Below are 21,222 nucleotides of genomic sequence, written 5' to 3'. Positions count from 1 at the left end.
CAAAATAATAATACCCTTTAGTGAGTATTTCCTTTGTATCATTTAGGCATCGTCTCATTTTGTCATCAAAACAGTTCTGGGAGGCAGGTATTACGAAGCCATTCTGCGGATAAGGAAAGTGAGGCTGTGAGAGGCAAGCTGACTTGTCCACGCTCACCCAGCTTGTTAGCGGCAGCTGGAATCTGAGCACGGGTGTGGACAGCCACGCTGACTGAGCAATGACACCTTCTGCTCACTCCTCTAGATACAGTTCATTTCAGGGGGAGAAGGGCCCAGAAGCTCTATTCCTACACGTGAAATGAGCAAGAGGGATGAGAATGTTACTTTAGTTTGGTCCAAGTTCCAGAGGGAATTGAATATCTTATGCAGATCACTGGTGTTTTTCAGAATTTGTTCAATGAAGGTGTCCCACTCGGTGCTCAGTTCTTCCCGAGAACAGCTCTAAAACAGAGACAGCCCAGGGTCAACATGTGACAGTCTGAGAGACACACTCTTCGCCAAGGATTCCAACTAAACAAAACAAAAACCAACAAATTCCAACAAAAACCATTCCTCACACAGGAAACTCGCTGGCGGGGGGGCCCGTGTGGAGCTTCCAACACGCACTGTGCTCCCCCCCTCCTACCCCTGACAACCCCCCCCCCACAGACCCGGGCCGCCTGCTGGGGGTGGTGAACCAGGCCCTGCTCTTTCTGACCATCCAGGAGGAGGAGATGGGGATAAACGTTTGGAATGAATGTGACCTGTGCCCCTGGGGAAGAAAGGCATCTGTGAGGGGCTCCAAGGGCCCTTGAGCTTGTCACCAGACACAATGTATTTCTGTAAAGGATAACAGACCCCAGAGTAAGTGCTGTGTTCTGGCAACATCAGTTTTGCTAGAGGGGTCCCACATAAGCATAAGGCTCCTCAACACCACCCTCATACCTTGTAAGCCAGAGAAACAGGACCGTTGTAAAAATGAAAGAACCCAATGAGCTGATCCAGAAACTGCGTGCAGCTGACATCAGGGAGCTCCACGGTACACCCCAGCACCTGGAGGGAGGGCACCCAGGAAGACAGGCATTTTCCTTTCCTCTGAGTCCAGTCTGGAATCCTGGCACCCAGGGCTCTCTATAGCTTGAATTCACTGGCCCATTGAAACTGATCTTCTGCCCGCCCCACCCCCTCCACTCCAGCCAAGCTGGTCTCCACAGAGAACAAGTGCCCTTTGTACCTACTCACACCGCCCAACCTGCCATGCCCTCCTCCTTCCTGTCCATTTGCCGGGGCTGTCCCCTCCCCTGCAGAGCCCACTGCAGAGTCCAGCACCTCCTGCTGCCTGCTCTGATCACTCTAGCCGCTGCTGAGCTCTCGTCTGGCCCCTCGTATTTGTTAGGAGTATGATTTGGACACTGGATGTTTAACCTGGGCTTCACTGCAAGCACTGGACTCAAACTGTTTCATGAATGGCTATCTCGTCTCCCCAGCTGGAAGAAGTCCTTCTGAACAGGAACTAACTGGATCCTCACACGTTCTACAGTCCGAAATGCTGAGTGTACTGCCGAGTTCCACAGAGGATAAATACTTGCTCAGGGCGAAAGTCATCGGCCATGTGTCTGAAGAGCCTGAACAAAGTTCGTACTCTCTGACTCAGTAACTCTACCTCTAGGACTCTCTCCTCAGGGCATCATCAGAAACAAAGCAACACACAAACCCTGACAGAAAACAAATTCCCTCTGAATGTCAGCTCCACGGAGGCAAGGCTCTTTGTCTTGTTCACTGAAGTAATTAATCCAAGAATTTACAACAGTCTGGCACACAGCACGTGCTCGCTTCTTCCCCAATTGATCTACAGATTGAACGCAATTCTAATCACAATCCTACCAGCTTTTCTTTAGAAACTGACAAATTGATTGTACAATGGAAATACAAAGGACCTAAAATATCCAAAGCTATCTAGGAAAAGAATAAGGCGAGAGGACTTACATTTTCCGATTTCAACACTTATTATAAAGTCACAGAAATCAACACATAAGTAGTACTCATAGAGGATCTCCAGAAAGATCAATGGAAAAGGACAGAGAGCCCAGGAATGACCCACACTTAACTGGTCATCTGAGCTTCAACAAAGGAGCCGAAGGAACCCACCAGGGAAAGGACAGCTTCTTCAACAATGGCGTTGGGACTACTGCATGTCCATACAGGAAAAAAGGGCCCTTAACCTCTACTTCACACCATCCACAAATGTTAATCCAAGATGGAGTACAGACCTAAATTTAGAAGCTAAAACTATAAGCCTTACCAAAAAGATTGGAGAATATCTTCTCCAGCAAGGTAGGCAATGGTTTTAGACAGAATACAGAAAGCAATAACCATAAAAGATACAACTGATAAATTCAAGTCCATTAAAATTTAAAACTTCTGCTCATGAAAAGACATCATTAAGAAAATTAATAAGCACACCCCAAACTGGGAAAAAATATTCGTAAAATATATATCTGACAAAGAACTGATATCCAAGATATATAAAGAACTCCTACAACTCAACAAAAAAAAGAAAACCCAATTTAAAAAATGGGCAAAAGCTTCAGACAGACACTTTTTGAAAGAAAATATACCAATGGCCACTAAGCACATGAGAAAGGCTTACTATCATTAGTCATCAGGGAAACGCAAATTAAAACCACAATGAGAAACCACTACACATCCAGCAGGATGGCTAAAATTAAATGGACTGACAACAACAGTGTTGAGCAGGATGTGGAGTAACTGGAATTCGCATATTTTGTTGGTGGGAATGTGAAATGGTGCAACCGCTTTGGGAAACAGTCTGGCCGTTTCTTCTAAAATCAACATACACTTACCCTATGACCCAGCAATTTCACACCTACATATTTACCCACAAGAAATGAAAACTCATCCACAAAACAGACTTGCAGAGGAATGTTCCTAGAGCCTAACTGCCCCAAACTGGACACAGTTCATGTGTCCATAAAAAGGAAAATTAATAAACAGACTGTAGGGGCCAGCCCCAGGGCCAAGTGGTTAAGTTTTTGCACTCCGCTTCTGCGACCCAGGATTTCCCTGGTTCAGATCCTGGGCGCAGGCTTAGCACTGCTCATCAGGCCATGCTGAGGCGGCGTCCCACATAGCACAACCAGAAGGACCTGCAACCAGAATATACAGCTATGTACTGGGGGGCTTTGGGGAGAAGAAGAAGAAGAAAAAGAAGATTGGCAACAGATGTTAGCTCAGGGCCAATCTTAAAAAAATAAACAAACAGACCATGATATGTTCAGACAACGGACTACTGGTCAACAATAAAAAGGCATAAACTGCCAATACATGCAACAACATGGATGAATCTCACAAACGTTACGGGGCGTGACAGAAGCTGTAAAGAGGAATTGTACATGCATTATTTCACTCATATGACGGTCTAGAACAGGCAGAAGTCATCTATGGCAGAAAAAATTCAAAACAATGGGACGGGGCGTAGAATTAACCGGGGAAGGACACACGGAGCCTTCTGGAATGATGCTAACATTCATATCTTGACACAGATTTGTGTCGCACAGGTGCATCATTTGTCCGGAAGCATCAAGTGGTACACTCAAGATTCGTGTATTTCATCACATGTGAATTTTACCTCAAAAGGAAACAAGAACCACAAACAAATATTGAACTCTAATGTTATGCGTGATGAAGTATTTGGGGCGGGGGGAAGAGGTATACTAATGTGGGCAACTTCAAAAGGCATTAAAGTAGAAACTGGATTCACAGAAGGATAAAGGAATGAATAGACAGAGATGTGAGAAAGAAACCATGATGAAATAAACGTTCATTGTAGAATCTAGGAGGAATGTGAGTAGTCACTGGAAAATTCCTTCAACTGTTTGGTATGTTAGAAAACTGTCATAATAAAATGTTGGAAATAATACCTACACAGTTGAATATATTTCCTCACACTTAAACATCCCTTCACCTCAGGAATAGTTTAAAATAAGTGTAGCTATGGGAAAATTACAGAGTATGGTACTACTAGCTGTAAAGAAATGGTTTTTTGGGGTTTTTTTAAATGGTTCTTTCAAACCTGACACATGTGCATCCATGTCCTGGAGTTTCTAGGTCATTTACCCAGTAAGCGTGGAGAGTATAGGGAACTATAGAGAGTATAAAGAAAAGATGGAGATGAAAAACTCAATTAGCATCACAGAGCAGACAGACTTTCAGCAGGCTGGCCTAAAGTCTTTCAAAGGAGAGGAGAAACCAGCCCCTGGCAATGCAGGCTATGTTAGAAACATGTTATGATGGGCACTCAGTATGACAGGCACCTGCAGAGAGTGACCGAAGACTCGTGGACGATACAGCACATGGCAGCAGGGGACGAGATTCTTGGCCTAAGAGCCATAGAAAGCATTCACTACTTTCTAAACCTTGTCATCACAATACTCATCCCCAAGACATAACTCACGGTCAAGGTGACACTGTCAGCACTGGTTCTGCCGGGGAAACTTACCCAAAGGTAATCTCCGTCAACCTTTACGGCGAACTTAAGTTTCCGCAGACGAATGAGAGTGGGAGGAGAACCGGAAATGTCAGAAATACAGTGGACAACTCCGGCAATCTGTCCACAAAGCAACTCCTGTTGGTCAAGCAGGGTCTACGGGAGAGAAGCACATTCCAGACAGGAGGCTGACACTCTTGAGCTCCTGCGTCGTGCCCCGGAGCAGGGACTGGCAACGGCAGCCTGCAGGCTGGATCTAGTGGGCCACCTGTTTTTACATGGCCCATGAGCTAAGCATGGTTTTTATATATTTTTTAAGGGTTGTCAAAACAACAACAAAAAAGAATAATATGTGACAGAGACCTTATGTGGCTGGCAAAGCCTAGAATCTTCCCTCTCTGGCCCTTTGCGAAGTTTGCTGACCCCTGCTCAGGATGACTGAGCTGTCACAGAACACCCAGTGACTGCAGCAGGTGACTGCACACAACTAGATTCTTGTTCTTAGGACTACAGGCACATGCGTGGGTAGCAGCAGGAGCCTTTCATCTCTTTTCAAATCCCCTGCAGAGCGGCCAGAGCAGCCTGGATTAACCCCGGCTATCCAAGTCAGAGGGCAATCACATGAGCGAACACGAAGACCTCCTAATCCATCTCAGCATTAACTGAACTCTGGGGCGGCCAGACACGATGTGACGCACAGAAATGTACACACCGCCTATGGAGAAGTCTTGCCTAAAAGAACTACACTGGAAGCTAATCACAGCTCTAGATCTTACACCATTTAAAGGCAATACTGCACGGTGGATAGGAGACATTAAATGACATCACCAGGGGCTAGCCCAGTGGCACAGCACTTAAGTGCACACATTCCGCTTCTCAGTGGCCCGGGGTTCACTGGTTCGGATCCCGGGTGTAGACATGGCACTGCTTGGCAAGCCATGCTGTGGCAGGCGTCCCACATATAAAGTAGAGGAAGATGGGCATGGATGTTAGCTCAGGGCCAGTCCTCCTCAGCAAAAGGAGGAGGATTTGGCAGTAGTTAGCTCAGGGCTAATTTTCCTCAAAAAAAAGAAAAAAACAATGACACCACCATGAGGAAGTAATCAGCCAGATCCAGGATGTGGGATGTTCTACCCTTCTAGTGCACAGACGACCTGCTTTCTTCAGTAATTCAATGGCATGTGGGGGGGAGGATGGCTGGGTGGGGAGAAGTGTTATATAATAAAGGGACTTAAAACACAAAATAACCAAACAGAACACGTGGCCCTTGTTTGGATCCTGATTAGGAAAGAGAGAAAGAGATAACAGGGAAAGGATGGATAGACTAACATCTAAGATAATAAAGGCAAAATCTGAATACAGACAGTATCAGATGATACTAAGGAATTATTGTTACTAATCACTGTAACTTTTGTTAGGTGTGATATTAAAAAAAAAGTCCTTTTCCAAAGTTAGAGATGTTACTTGATACTGGAGAGATGACACAATGTCTAGTATTTGCTTCAAAATACTCCAGAAAAAAAGAAGGGGAGGGTTACAATAGGTGATATAAAGCTGGCAAAGCGCTGATAATTGCTGAAGCTGGCGATGGTGTGTGAGGGTTTGCTGTACTCTCCCCTCTGCTTTTGTACATGTTTGAACAAAAGTTGGTTGTTTCCTTTTAATGAGCTGATGAAAAACTGGGAGCAAGGGGAGGCAGACAGAAAATCCCGATGGTAACAGAGAGCTGAAGAAGATGGAAGTACTGAGCTGCCTGGGGAGTTCAAGACCAGAACAACAAGAAACAGCACAACTAAGAATAAGAGAGTAGAAATGTCAAGTGCCTGGATTATGCAAAGAAAAGAGTGTTAATGTAAACCCTATACCTTTGAAAAGTCACCACTTGGAGGCCGCGGGATCCCCACGGAACAGTGACACGCTGCGTGGCTTACCTGAGAAGGATAAAAATAGCAAATGCCAGCTCTTGTTGGGTCTCCTTCTTCCTTTACCTTTGAACCATCATAAAGGAAAAAATAATTCCACCTGGCAAGAGAAGAGAAAGGAGCCATCCAGCGACCCGGGAGCTCTAAAGCCCCGCTCCCCGTCCCCAGGCAAGAAGGTTCTTACTCAGTATCTGAAAGCCCGCTGGCGCCCCGGCCCGGAGCAGAGAGGGCCCAGCGGCTACAAATAGATAAAGACCATTTCGGAAGCGCAGTCGAGTCAAACTAAAAATATGCCTCTATCCAGCCGTCAGACCATCTGCCCCAAGACAGCGGGGCGGCTGAGGAAAGATGGTGCCCACAGCGACGCCTCCTATCGGAGACGTGGAGCCTTAACTGCAGAACCACACGTGAACTGTCCTTCAAGGCTCTGATAAGACAAGTCAGGGACAGCTTGCAGGCGCTCCTCACAGCCGCTGGGCACGAGGATCTCCGGAAACACCCCATCTACCAGGAAGTCAGGCATTCCTTTCACAGAGGTTTAGAGAGGGCCTACAACATGCACTGCGCTCCCAGCCCTGGGCCGGGTGCTAAGAGTGAGGCAGGAAACACACAGTTTCGAGGCAGCCTAGCGAGGCTCTAAGGGGAAAATAGGAGCCTGTGAGAGTTCAGAGGAGCCCCGAAGCCCTCTGCCTTCAAAACCCCCCCAGTCCCATAAGCATAACTCAAACTCCTTATTCCTCCCCACAGAGGAACCGCTCTTCTCAATCTCCACAACCCTCTCTTCCTCCCTAAAGACTCCTGGAGTCGCCTCTGCAGTATGACTGTAATCACCTCTGAAAGACACAAAGCAATGTCGCCCGAGGCTGCACCTGGGTCTGCCTCCAAACCTCCGAAAGCACACCTGTCAGGCTAGAGCACCAGAGGAGCCGCGACCACTCTGTCACTCTCCTCCCTTGGCTCTACGCCCTCCCCCTACCACCCTCTCTGGCTCCCACCTTATCTTCCTGCTGATAAGCACTAACGTTGTTTCTAGCACAGTCTGCCTTCCCCGAGTTCTAGGTCCAGATCAAAAAGCCTCAAAAATGTTTCACACTCAGCTCACAAACCCGTTGGCCAGGCCTCGTTCTATCTTTTCCTTGTGTTCTCTGGGCAAAAGCACCTCCACTCTTCCAGGCACACAAAAGAAAACCTGCGTGTCCTCCAGAACTGCTCCATCTTTTTGACTTGCACACATATAGTTGGTCAGTAAATTCTGCTCATTCTAGTTAAACCATGCCTTTCACTTCATCTCCTCGGTTCATGTTTGCTGGACCAAGTTACGAAAGAGGCTCAACCCATCTGAGGTTGAGGAGGGAAGTGAGTTTCAGCAGACGCTGTGTAACACCCTTCAAGAGCCGGTCTGGCCAAACCTCTTCTCACAGTGTAGTTCTGCACGGCAACCAGTTCTTGTCTCTCCCAAGGGAAGACTACCATGCCCACATTATTATCAAAGCCGCCTGCCTGATCCGGCCACGGCTATCTTTTCTAGATTCTACCAGCAATGCTGGACTCGTTGGACACCACAAGAGGCCTGCAGAGTTACACCGTGTCAGCTCTGGAGAGAAACAGCTCACATGCTTGATTCAGCTGCTCTGAGGAAAATGGCTCTTTTTTGCCTTAATAAAAATCAACACAATCTGGCTGGGGATTTTCAGGTCACCCCAAACATCCACCCAGCAACCTGGCAGGCAGGAAGCCAAGGCAGGCCTAGCGACTCACCAGGAGGCTGACTTCGTCTCTGCTGAGCTGGAGGCGGCCATTTACTTCCCAGTTGTCCTCATTCTCTTTATTTGGGTTTCCTTTCCAGTCTCACTTCTCTCTCTCCAGCGGTCACCGTTCCTCTGTGTCCCCAATCCAGTGTCTCTGGACGAGGGAGGCTGAAGCGTTTTCACTCACAGCCGTTTCTTGCTGAGTTTCATTCAGCATGAAAGTGCTACTTCCCTTCCTTGCAGGCCCTTTGGTTCCATGAACGCCTCCACACCTCTTAGAACTCTGTGAGAGAATACAAGAAAGCAAGAGAATTCTACCAGAAAAGTCCAAGCCACTCATCTGGTTCCATGAGCATCAGCTCTCCAGCTCCCTGCAGAAGGACCTCTTCAAAAAGCTCCTCGCGAGGAACGCCCGACGGGGGAGATGCATGCTGAAGGCGGTGTTCTGAAGCGACTCCCAGCTCGTCTGGTTCAAAGCCACTCTGAAGGTTCTTCTAAGTGTTGAAGCTTCCCGTTCAAACCTCAGAGCCTTAGTCATAAAATAAACACAAGGCATAGATTATTTCGGAAACCCATGAGAGAGCACGTGACCCAGCAGGGTGAAGCAAATGGTATACTCCCAGAGAGCTTTCTAGAAACTGGAATATCATATTTCAAAATAACAAAGAGAGGGCTGCAGGACTTCGGATTAAGTCCCCTAGTTTCTCGAACAGTTATGTCTCACAGAAGATAAAATTAAATAACGAGTGTGAAAAAGCTCTGGGTGTCAAGGGCAGCTCTACAAATAAGGCGGTTGTTGTAGTAATAATGGAACTCAAATTAAGGAACTATCACCTTGACCGCCCAAAAGTAATCTGAACATGCAGAATTCCACAGCAGGGCAAGTTTCCAAAAGATGAAAAGAGAATTTAACCCGTGGCTTCCTCCCACAAGAGGAAAGACAACTCAGTGGGCATGGAAACCCTGGCATCATTTATTCTAATCCTTTTCTCCCAAAGCTGCCTGGACTGCCTCTGGCTTACTTCCTCCAGAGACAAGCAGTTGATAATGTGAAAGTCATCCTTCCACCAAGCTAAAAGTGGCCTCCCAGTAACCTCCCCACATTAGACTAGATAACATTCTCCAGGAAAACAAAATAAGGTCTAATCCTTCCACACAGCAGCCCTTTGATCCTTTCAAAACTGTATTCCTACTGTCACTTTCTCCAAGCTTAATGTCCCCAGTGACACGGTCTCAAATACTTGCTCACCATCTGTCATCCTCCTGGGAATACAACAAAAATTTTAAAACTCCTTTGGTAGAGAGAAGTCCCTAGAGAGGATCCCACTGAATCTTTGATGGCCTGTAAAATCTCTTCTCTCAGCTCTAGATATCTTGGGATGGCCTCCAGAGGGTCACACTCATGGTATTCTTTGGATGCCTGTGGAGGGGCATCTAAGCTCTTGGGACCGAGGACAGTAGCCTGGAACCCCCTATCCCTTGTTCTCAGAGGACTGGGCCCTACACGGCCAAGGTCCACTCTCTTATCCCTGAAAGGTCCAGAAGGGGCCAGTAATGGACTTCAGGTAGAGCAGGTGCTGGGATCTGACCAGAGAAGGCTCTGGCAGTCTGGGAAGTGACAATGACGACCGGGGGGGGGGGGGGGGGGCGTCAAGAAGTGGCCGGCAATGGCCTCGGGGTGGTGGCGGTGATGCAGGAAGCGGCCTCACGGGGTCAGCGGGGCAGGAACAGGGTCGCTAACGACTTCGAAAGGCCAGGAAGCGGTCGGTAACCGTCCAAGGGCACTGGGAAGGGGCCGGCCTCAGCTCCAGGGGGCTGGGAATTGGCGGGCAAGGCGGGGGGCTCCGTCGCGGCCCGGTCACGGCGCGGAAGACTGCAAAGAGGCGCTCTAGGCCGGATCCCGCCCCTCGCTGTCCCCGCGACGCCCACCTGCGGGAGTAGCCAGGCAGCCCGGGGCTCGGGCCGCCGAACGCGGGCGGCAGCGGGACAGCGGCGACTCCCGCCCGGTATCTAAGCGCGCGGCAGAGACGCCCCAGGATCACGCGGCACCCGCGCCTGCCGCACCCCCAAGCTCTCGGAGAGCCGGCGCACGGCGATGACGTATCCAGGCGCGCCGCGCGCGCCGCTGACGTCAGAGGTCATGGCGGCGGCGGCGCTGGAGCCCTGGCGGGCTGCAGGTCCACGGAGCAGGCGCTCTGCGGCGCGGCGGCCTAGGCGGAGGGAGGCGGCGGCCCGGGGCCCGGGGGCCGAGCCCGAGGCGAACGAAATAGTCGTGCTTCGTCGCATCCGGGAGGCCGGGTGAGTGCGGGGTCGGCCCTGGGTCCGAATCTTCACGCCTGTGGGAACGCCCTCCGAGCCTCAGTGTCGCCATCTGTAGAGTGGGCGTGACGGCATACCCTTTAAAGGGGTTCTTGAGAGGATGTAGCGGAGGTAACGAGCTCCTTACAGCCTGGAGCACAGTAGGCGCTCGGTAAAGTCGGTCATTCCTCTTAGTGCAGTTACAGCTGCGAGACCTTGGGCAAGTAGGTATCTCTGTGCCTCAGTTTTCTCATCTGGGAGATGGACATGAAAATAGTACTTACATGGACTTGTTTGGAGGATTCAGTGAACTAGTCAGTGTAAACCATTTCTAACAGAGCCTGGCGCATGGTAAGCGTAGTTTAGTATTAATATTATGCCAAAGTTGGTTGGTATTGGTGTTGCTAACCTCAGGGAAGCAAAATGAACACGTGATGGTCATCTTTATGATTATCATCAGTTAAATGAGGAGCTGCTGTGTGCCTGGCACTGGCTTAGGCATTCTACACACTTTATCCGTGTGCACATCACAGCTGCGCTAGGATCCTGGGGCGCCGAGTCTTAAAGAGGTAGATAACGCATAGAACTGGATTTCGAACCCGTGTCTTTGTGACTCCAAAACCTGTGCTTCAGAGCTCTCCGTTATTCTGGCTCATCCCATCGCCCATCTCTCCCTGCCTTGCTCTGTAGCACTTAGAACAGTGCCTAACGCAAGGAAGCGCTCCGTAAATGTTACCCACTTTGGTTAGTGTTATTGCCTTTATTTCAGTCCTTTAAGAGCTCAATAAATAACAGCTTTTGTTAGCACTTTTTTCAGATCAACAGCTGACAGACCATCACAACTGAGAGAAATTAGACTAATTTCATGTGCTGCCCTCCCCCAGAGTTAGGGTCAAGAGGCCGTCGTGACTCAGGTTACCACTGAGTAGAAAGAAGTTGGCTGACCAGCGGAGTGAGCCTGAGAAAAAAGCAGTGACTTTCTAGGATCTCGGAAGAGATGCCAGTGAGAATGAGTGTGCCTAGGGGTTTGGAGAACTCTTAAGGCGCTTTCCATTTACCTTGACATTGTTACGCTTCCTCAACGTCTTCAGTATCCCCCAGGAGCTCCCTACTTCTGCCTGCACCCCCCAAATGTGGTGCAGTCCCCACTGCCCTGGGTAGAGAAGAGCCCAGCACTTTACATGCTGTTCTCCTGTGCACGCACTCACCAGTTTACAAAGCCCTCCCTATACCTTAGAGGTCTCCTTTGCCCTCTGTGAGGAACGTGAGGGCAGCCTCTGGGCAGAGGTTTTCAATTCTGTCTGTTCTCTGAGCCCCCTGAATGCTGACTTATGGCGTGTCAGTTTAAATCCAGTTTGTTCTGGAGTTTTTTACAATTTTTTTTTCCTTCTGATGGCAACTTTTAAGATCTACTCTCTTAGCTAATTGCAAATATGCAATATGGTATCATTAACTATAGTCACCATGCTGTATATTACATCCCCATGACTTACGTATTTTATAACTGGAAGGTTGTACCTTTTGACCCCCTTCATCCGTTTCACCCACCCCCTGTTCCCACCGCCGCTGGCAACCACCAATCTGATGTCCATATCGGTGAGCTTGGTTTTTTTGCTTTTTAGATTCCACACGTAAGAGAGATCATACAGTATTTGTCTTTCTCTGACTTATTTCTTAGCATAACGCCCTCCAGTTCATCCATGTTGTCAAAGATGGCAAGATTTCATTCTTTTTTTTATGGCTGAATAGTATTCCATTGTATATTTATACCACAGCTGCTTTATCCATTCGTCCATTGAGGGACACTTCGCTTATTTCCGTATCTTGGCTATTGTAAATAATGCTGCAATGAACATGGGAGTGTGTACATCTTTTCCAGTTAGTGTTTTGGTTTCCTTTGGGTAGATACCCAGAAGTGGAATGGCTGGATCATACAGTAGTTCTATTTTTAATTTTTTGAGGAACCTCCCTGTTTGCATAGTGGCTGCACCAATTTACATTCCCACCAACAGTGCACAAGGGCTCCCTTTTCTCCACATCCTTGCCAACACTTGGTATTTCTTGTCTTTATGAAACTAGCCGTTCTGACATTTGTGAGGTGATATCTCGTGATTTTGGTTTGCGTTTCCCTGATGATTAGTGATGTTGAGCATCTTTTCGTGTACCTGTTGGCCATCTGTATGTCTTCTGAAAAATGTCTATTCAGATCTTCTGCCCAAGGTTTAATTGGGTTGTTTGGTTTTTTTGCTCTTGAGTTCTGTGAATTCTTTATATATTTTGAATATTAACCCCTTATCAGACATATGAGTTGCAAATATTTTTTCCCATTCTGTAGATTGCCTTTTCACTTTCTTGATGGTTTCCTTTGCTGTGCAGCAGGTTATTTGTTTGATGTAGTCCCACTTGTTTATTTTTGCTTTTGTTGCTTTTACCTTTGGTGTCAAATTAAAAAAAATCACCACCAAGACCTATGTCAAGGAGCTTTTTCCCTATGTTTTCTTCTAGAAGGTTCATGGTTTCAGGTCTTATGTTCAATTCTTTAATCGGTTTGAGTTGATTTTTGTGTATGGTGTAAGATAGTTGTCCAGTTTCATTTTTTTGCATATGGCTCTCCAGTTTGCCCAACACCATTTAGTGAAAACGCTCTCCTTTCCCCATTGTATATTCTTGGCCCCTTTGTTGTAAATGAATTGACCATATATGCATGGGTTTATTTTTGGACTCTATTCTGTTCCATTGATCTTTTTGTCTGTTTTATGCCAATAGCATACTATATTAATTACTATAGCTTTGTAATATAGTTTGAAATCAGAAAGAGTGATGCCTCCGGCCTTGTTCTTCTTTCTCAAGACTGCTTTGGCTGTTTGGGTCTTTTGCGGTTCCATACACATTGTAGGATTGTTTGTTCTTTATCTACAAAAAATGTCCTTGGGATTTTGATAGGGATTGCATTGAACCTGTAGATTGCTTGGGCAGTATGGACATTTTAACAATATTTATTCTTCCAGTCCATGAGCATGGAATATCTTTCCATTTATTTGTGTTTTCTTCCATTTCTTTCCTTGAGGCTTAATGTCTTGTAGTTTTCAGTATACAGGTCTTTCACCTCCTTGGTTAAATTTATTCCTAGGTATTTTATTCTTTTGGTGCAATTGTAAATGGGATTGTTTTCTTAATTTCTCTTTCTGATAGTTCATTATTAGTATATAGAAACAGCAGATTTTTGTGTATAGATTTTGTACTTTGTAACATTACTGAATTTGCTTATTAGTTCTAGCATTTTTTTCATGGAGTCTTTAGGGTTTTCTATATATAAAATCATGTCATCCACAGAGAGGGACAGTTTTACTTCTTCCTTTCCAAGTTGGACACCTTTTATTTCTTTTCTTGCCTAATTGCTCTGGCTGGGACTTCCAATACTGTGTTGAATAAAAGTGGCAAGAGTCGGCATGCTTGTCTTGTTCCTGATCTTAGAGGAAAAGCTTTCAGCTTCTCACCGTTGAGTATGATGTTAGCTGTGGGTTTGTCATATGTGGGCGTTATTATGTTGAGGTTTGTTCCCTGTATATCTGCTTTGTTGAGAGTTTTTATCATAAATGGATGTTGAATTTTGTCAAATCCTTTTTCTTTATCTATCGAGATGATCATGTGATTTTTGTCATTTGTTAATGTGGTGTATCACCTTGATTGATTTGGAGATGTTAAACCAACCTTGCTTTCCTGGAATAAATCCCACTTGATCATGGTGTATGATCCTTTTAATGTATTGTTGAATTTGGTTTGCTAATATTTTGTGGAGGGATATTGGCCTGTAATCTTCTTTTCTTGTGGTGTCATTGTCTGGTTTTGGTGTCAGTGTAATGCTGGCCTTGTAAAATGAGTTTGGAAGAGCTCCTTCCTCTTTGTTTTTTTGGAAGAGTTTGAGAAGGATTGGTATTAATTTTTCCTTGAATGTTTGGTAGAATTTACAGTAAAGCCACCTGGTCCTGGACTTTGTTTGTTGGGAGGTTTCGGATTACTGATTCAATCTCCTTACTAGGAATCATTGTGTTCACGTTTTCTGTTTCTTTGTGATTCAGTCTTGGAAGGCTGTACATTTCTAGGAATTTATTCATTTCTTCTAGGTTGGCCAATTTGTTGGCATAGAATTGTTCAGAGTAGTCTCTTATGACCCTTTGTATTTCTGTTCTATCAGTTGTAATATCTCTTCTTTCATGTCTAATTTTATCTAAGTCCTTTATTTTCTTGGTGAGTCTAGCTAAAGGTTTGTCGATTTTGTTTATCTTTTCAAAGAACCAGCTCTTATTTTCATTGATCTTCTCTGTTGTCTTTTTAGTCTCTATTTCATTTATTTCTTCTCTAATCTTTGTTACAGTCATGCCCGCATAACGACACGTTTCACCAACTGTGGACCGCACATACGATGGTGGTCCCACAAGATTAGTACCATATAGTGTGCAGTAGGCGATACCATCCAGCTTTGTGTAAGTGCATCTGTGATGTTCACACAATGACAGATTGCCCAATGACACACTTCTCAGAATGTGTCCCTGTCGTTAAGTGGTGTATGACTGTGCTCTTTCCTCCCCCTGACTTTGGGCTTCTTTTGTTCTTTTTTCTAGTTCCTGGAGGTGTAGAGTTAGGTTGTTTATTTGAGACTTTTCTTGTTTCTTAAGGTAGGCATTTATCATTATGAACTTCCCTCTTAGAACTGCTATTGCTGCATTCCATAAATTTTGCTATGTCTTTGATGTAAAGTCTGTTTTGTACTTGGGTCTTGGTTTTTTAATCCATTCAGCCACTCTGAATTTTTTTTTTTTTTTTTTTTGAGGAAGATTAGCCCTGAGCTAATATCTCCTGCCAATCCTCCTCTTTTTGCTGAGGAAGACTGGCCCTGAGCTAACATCCGTGCCCATCTTCCTCTACTTTATATGTGCGATGCCTGCCACAGCATGGCTTGCCAAGCATTGTGTAGGTCCGCACCCACGAACCCCAGGCCGCCGAAGCAGAATGTGCAACCTTAACCGCTGTGCCACCACCACTGGGCTGGCCCCCACTCTGTGTCTTTTGATTGGAGAATTCATTCAGTTCGTTTAATTCACTATTGACTATGTTTTGCTCTGGGTTTGTGGAAACTGGTTGACCTGAATTAAAAAAGCCCAGACACTTGGTTTTGGCTCTTCTTTTCATTTCACCTTGGAATTATTTCTTTAACAAAGGCCGTTCATTGAGTACCTGCTGTGTGTGAGGCACCGTGCTGAGTCTCACCCCATTTCGTCCCCCTGTGACTCTGGGGTAGGTACAGTTCTTATCCTTGCTTTAGAGATGATGAAACGGAAACTCTGAGAGGCTGCCCCTGTGTGTTCATGGAGCTGCTCCTCTGAACCAGGCTCTCTTGTGGACCAGGATACTGAACAGACCCAGACCTGTCCCCAGGAATCAGAGGCCTCCCCCAGGAAGCCCTCTCTGCTGCCCGCTCTGAGCCCCAGCAGTGCTGCTGTGGATCTGTTCACTGTTTATCCTCCTGCTCTCTCTCAAGGGTGGGCTCTGGGTCGGAGGGCACTCTATCCTGCTCGTGGTCTGGAGGATGGTCATGGTTAGGGCAGCCCTGAAGAGGATGAGAGATGACCATGCCTTTTTTCTCAACAGGGAGGACCTGCTTATCTCTGATTTCTGGAGTTCAGCACTAGGTGGGTACCACGTGGCCGAGGCAGGGGCAGGAGGGGTGGGAGGAGGGCCAGAGAAAGGAATCCAGCCTCATTTGATGACACTTTGCTGTACGTGCTCGGTGCTAATGCTGACCTCCCCTCACAGCTGTGTGTCTTTTGGCCCTTAGCCAGCTCTGACCCTCAGTTTCTTTATCTGTGAAATGGAGATGATACTGTGTCTATCCTGTGGTGTAATTGAGTATTAAATGAGGCCGTTTAGTTAAATGCTTCGAAGAGGGCTTGCCTGCTGCACAGGGGGCAGTAAGTGTTAGCTGTCGTCATCCTTATTGTTGACATTTGTATTTATCCTGACCTTTTTCCTTGACATTACAATGTAGACCCTCTCCCCAACCCCGGGCAGTTATAATCTTCCTAAACAATATGTGTGGCAACAAGTATTAACACATGGAGTGAACATAGCATACTTACAGTTTTTACTGAGGGACATTTAGTTTCCTTTCTTTCTTTGTTTTTTAGTTATTATACATAGCTTTGCGATGAGCACCTTTATGCATAAAGCTTTTACAGATTTAGGTTGATCTTAGGATATATTCCGGAAGTGGGCTTGTTAAGTGAAAGGCAGTGACCAACTTGATATCCGTTGTCAAGTTGTTTTCCAAAAAGCTTTTACCAATTGTTTTACCAGCAAGGACTACAAGGGGCAGCTTTTCATGCAACCTTTCCTAGCCTGGGGTCTTAGTTAAAGATGTCTTTGCTAATAAGTGAAAACTCACATGTTGTGAGAATGTCTGGCTTTTTGTTTTGTTTTGTGTACAGATGTGTTCAACTAAATTCAGGACTAGTTACTAAAAGGAGAGACAAGAGAACCCCCTGCTACATGAGAAGATTTAAACTTTATTTTTCATTAGGCTCTAGAAGCCCCAGCCTACCTTTTTTTCTTTGAACTTTTTACATGTTAAATATTCCTCCTCCCAGCCATTTGTCGTATGATTTTGAGAGCTCTGCTGCTCTATTCTTTGTTATAATCGAAAAGGTGGGTAGTTCAGAGCTTAACCTGCATTGACGAGGTGCCTCCTGTTAAGTTAGAATGAGTTCACATTAGAGCTTTAGATGGGAACTGCCTGTAAATGAAACCTGGTTTTTGCTTGAAGTATTCTCTTGGGTTGTAGGCCGTGGGTAGGGACAGCCTGTCCGTTTCGGTGGGTGCGGCTGCGTGTGCCAGGCATGTTTGGGAGTGAGGCCAGCACCCCTCTGAGGAGCTGAGCCTGTACCGCCTTGCTCCTTTTCTCCCTGGCCTGTGGGCCACTGTTGTGGGTAATTTGGATCGCAGGGTCAGAGCATGCCCTCTGACTGTATCGAGGGGCCTGCTCTTTCAGACACCATCAACAGATGTCTTACGAAGCATCTAGAACAGCTGAAGGCCCCTGTGGGGAGTCTTTCAGAAGCCCTGGGAAACCTGCATCTTGGCTCATCACCGGGTGAGTCAGCTGTGGCCACAGGCTCCATCCCAGGAGACACCCTGGCCACAGGAAGCTGCCATTGGAAGTGCGTGTGTTACGGCATTGGGAACTTTGCCACCTGCGTCATAGCCAGAATCCAGCTAACGTTTCTGCTCCTCTTCCTGGAGAAATGCCACGTGAGTTTGGATTCGTCTTTCTCAGCCCGTCCCCCGGTCCTGCACAGGGTCTGCACACGGATGTTGGGGTTCAAACAAACAGCTCGTTCCTCCCTTCTGCAGATCCCGAGAAGTCACTGCCGGGTGTATGACCCTCTGTTCAGCCCACTCGAAACTGCAGTCCTTCAGAGCCTTGGCGTGACTGTCCTCAGTGAGAACGAGGCGAGTGGGTCAGGAGGGGCAGCAGGAGGGCGGTGCGAGTGTGGACCTCGCTGACCTCGGGCCTGGCCCGCGGACACGTGCTCTTTGAAGTGGCAGTCATTCCTGGGCACTGCTTGCTTTCCCAGTGCCTGTAATCTGTGACCGGTTACCCACATTTTGGCTTATGTTGCCAAATTTATCAGAAAAAAAGTAAATTACATAAATGGCATGAACCTGACTTGTTAGGTCTGCAAAATTCTTGGGAGAATTCCGTGTCCAGAAATTATACTAAGTTGGCATTTACTGCTGGTGTTAAAAAGGGCACACAGCCTCCGCGCCTCTGGTAGGAACTTCCCCTGTCCCAGGGGAGGCAGTAAAAGGGACGGATCATCTCCCTTTGGAGCTGTAGCCCCGTCACACCCACAGCACCTGGCTGTGAGTCGTGGCTAAATCCTCTGCCCACCCCTGCGTCCCCTACAATAGTTGGGTTTCGAAATTTCCTGAGACCCCTGGAAAAATGAAATTCATTTCACAAGCAGAGGGCTGCAGCCCGTGTAGGCAAATACCTCTGAATTTAGTCTTGTGTTGTCTTGGGGATTATAGAATAGTCATTTGATTCCTCTCTGTTCTGAAACTGCCATCTCACTGCTTATTATGAAACATGAAAACTAGGCCCAGCTGAGAGAAGAGACTCATTTGCCAATACTGGCAAACGCCTACTGCCGTTCAGTTCAGATGAGCTTTTCTGAGAGCCTGCTAGAAAAGAAAGCTAGGCAGGAGGCTTTGGGGAGGCCGAGATGAATGGGAGCCGGTCCCATCAAGGCATGTGGCCTGTAACCAAGTACACGGTGGATGGAACAGCGAGGTAGGACCACAGCCTGGGAACTGCGACGGGAAGGAAGTGTGTGCTGTGTGGGGGATGCAGGAAGGCTTCCTGAGGCTGAGCTGGGTTTGAAGTCTGCCAGGAGTTTGCCAGAGGGACAGGACCAGAACTGCAGGTGGCCTGTGCACAGCCGGGTGTTGAGCCACCGTCGCCAGTTTGTTATCAATAGAAGGGAAGCTGCAGGGAGGAGGAGAGAGAGGGGGAGCCGAGGCATAGCCAGGGGCCTGACAGCCAGGGGAGGGCCCTGACAGCCAGGGGAGGGGCCCTGTGTTCCCTGCCAAGGAGTTCGGCTGTGGAGCAGTGGTTCTCAAGAGGGGGCGGTTGGCCTCCCAGGGGACATTTGAAATGGACTCAGTCGTGATACAGATCTGCAAAGTGACAGGAGGCATGGAGGATTGCCAAACACAGTACGTGGGGGGCAGTAACCATTGCCTTCCTTCCTGCCCTCGCTGTCACAGAGCCAAGAAGCCACTTTGTTAATCCAGAGTTTTCTGTTTGTGGGACACATTGTTAAGTAAACATGATTTCTTCCTGGACATCATGATTTCCCGACTTTTAGTCCCATATGCTTTATAGATTTCATATGCACGACTAATGTAACACCTCTACAATGCAGCGTTGTTTTTTTACATGTGATACTTCAACTTGCCTTCCTCTCAGCTCATTATTTTTTTTCCAGCTAAGATATAACTGACACGTAATACTTTGTAAGTTTAAGGTGTACAATGTGATTTGATATTGTGAAATGATAACCACAGTAAGGGTTTTGTGTGCGTGTGTGTCTGTGTGTGGTGGGAGAACTCTCAGCTCATTGTTCATCTGTCCTCACCTGTTGGAGGAAGTGTGAGTGTTACATCGTTGCATACTGTGCCCCCAGGAAGGAAAACGGAACGTTGGTGGTGAGCCCACCATCTTTTACATGCTGCACTGTGGGACGGCCCTGTACAACAACCTCTTATGGAGCAACTGGTCGGTCGAGGCGCTGTCCAGGCTGGTCATCATTGGGAACAGCTTCAGAGGCCTGGAGGAGAGGTAAGCCTGCGAGCGCCGGGATGCTGTTGGCCCCTGCGGGAAGCCCGCTCCTCAGCCTGACCACACGCAGAAAACGTTCGGACAGAAGCTTCGATGGAAGATGGCAACCTGAGTCAAGCTGTGAAGCGAGTTAAGGAGTCTTTTGCCAGTAATTCGTCCCTTCCCTTGTCACGGACAGAAATGTTTTTAAAAAATGGGAAAAACCACTTGACTTCTCTTCATTCCTCCTCCTGTTTCACGATGCCTGGGGGTCTGCCGTCACCTTTCTCTCAGTGAAATGGCAGTACCTTGGGCATTCACATTTTGGAGTGATTATTTAGCCTGCTCTACATCCCACGTTCAAAAGAAATTCTTGGTTTATTTAAATCATATTGCCTGTCTGTCTTCAGTTGAATAAAACCACTCATAAATGACCTCCTAATCACATCTTTTTAAAATTTTTATTCCTAGGTTGTTGACAAGGATTCTACAGAAAAATTACCCCTACGTTGCGAAGGTATCTATCTGATGAAGGGGCTGGGATGGAAGGGGGTGAAACCACACTCTCTCCATTGCCAGGTGGAGTCCTGCCTGCGTGGAGGAGGGAGCTCGGGGGGGCTAACGGAAGGCACAGCGAAGTTACTGCACTGGCAGTGGGCTCTCTCCATGGGTCTGTGTCCCAGAAAGCTATGACATTTTAGCACATCTCTCCCTTTTTTTCCCCTAATTTCCTTTATTCTCAGTATCATAGTCCAATGTATCCACTGCCCTTGGGGCTTCCAATTCATTGCACAGAAACACTTAAAATATCCTATTCCTTACTTTTTAAAAAGGGTAACGGGGGTGGGGGTACCAGTAAAATGGAAATATCACCAGGAGAGTGGGCTTTACTGTGACTATCAGGTTTTTACGTTTTACCTTTGAATTTTTCTGCTCAGATTTTAAAAGGACTGGAGGAGCTTGAATTTCCTCAGACGTCCCAGTACATGGACATATTTAACGATACCTCTGTCCAGTGGTTCCCTGTACAGAAGCTCAAACAACTCTCCACGGACACGTGGGCGTTTCGGGACGAACCCGATTATCAGGACTGTGAGGACCTGGAAATCATCAGGAACGGGACACAAGAAGCTTCAGCTGCTGACCTGAGCTCGCTGTAACGGGTTTGGTGCTGGCTGAGGCAGCGGCCCCGAGACTAACGGGAGGGCGTGCTGCGGAGGGGCTGCAGGGCACGCCTGTCTGCAGAGGGCACATTCCGTGGCTTCCTGCTTAGAGGAGGGTTCGCTGCAGCAGGACGCAGTATATAAGTCGCCTTCTCATGTGTTACATCCTTCCTTGGTGACCTGGCCCGCTAGGGAGTATCTCCTGAATAGAGACGTTACTCTGCAA

General features: G+C 47.1%; 2 protein-coding genes across 3 annotated transcripts in view; one reads left to right on the top strand and one right to left on the bottom strand.

The window, feature by feature from the left end:
• HPS4 (HPS4 biogenesis of lysosomal organelles complex 3 subunit 2) overlaps positions 1-10,266 on the bottom strand; it is a 27,276-nt gene extending 17,010 nt beyond the window's left edge. Inside the window, exons 1-7 of one of the 2 annotated variants that reach the window (XM_070626950.1) lie at positions 10,086-10,225; positions 8,540-8,685; positions 8,167-8,439; positions 6,418-6,508; positions 4,499-4,642; positions 925-1,032; positions 325-441 (exon numbers count right to left, since the gene is read on the bottom strand). In XM_070626950.1, the coding sequence (XP_070483051.1) occupies positions 325-441; positions 925-1,032; positions 4,499-4,642; positions 6,418-6,508; positions 8,167-8,207 (501 nt within the window). In that variant the 5' untranslated portion in view covers positions 8,208-8,439; positions 8,540-8,685; positions 10,086-10,225. Of the gene's footprint in view, positions 1-324; positions 442-924; positions 1,033-4,498; positions 4,643-6,417; positions 6,509-8,166; positions 8,686-10,085 lie in introns of both variants that reach the window. The other variant, XM_070626949.1, reaches the window with a different exon arrangement.
• SRRD (SRR1 domain containing) lies at positions 10,252-21,222 on the top strand. The gene is made up of 7 exons (XM_008518761.2): positions 10,252-10,454; positions 16,104-16,144; positions 17,500-17,759; positions 17,862-17,960; positions 19,700-19,854; positions 20,305-20,350; positions 20,772-21,222. Exons 1-7 carry the CDS (start codon positions 10,252-10,254, stop codon positions 20,991-20,993), a joined length of 1,026 nt encoding a protein of 341 aa, XP_008516983.2. The 3' UTR covers positions 20,994-21,222.

The sequence above is a fragment of the Equus przewalskii genome, chromosome 7 (assembly GCF_037783145.1).
Source record: "Equus przewalskii isolate Varuska chromosome 7, EquPr2, whole genome shotgun sequence".
Classification (NCBI taxonomy): domain Eukaryota; kingdom Metazoa; phylum Chordata; class Mammalia; order Perissodactyla; family Equidae; genus Equus; species Equus przewalskii.
The sequence above is the reverse complement of the archived record's forward strand: the minus strand, read 5'-3'. Positions and strand labels throughout refer to the sequence as shown.

Excerpts from the sequence above, each read along its gene's own strand:
- SRRD (XM_008518761.2), top strand. The coding sequence starts at position 10,252 with ATGACGTATCCAGGCGCGCCGCGCGCGCCGCTGACGTCAGAGGTCATG. Across the intron at positions 17,760-17,861 it reads TCTTCCTGGAGAAATGCCAC|ATCCCGAGAAGTCACTGCCG; the intron begins GTGAGTTTGGAT and ends TCCCTTCTGCAG. Across the intron at positions 17,961-19,699 it reads CTGTCCTCAGTGAGAACGAG|GAAGGAAAACGGAACGTTGG; the intron begins GCGAGTGGGTCA and ends CTGTGCCCCCAG.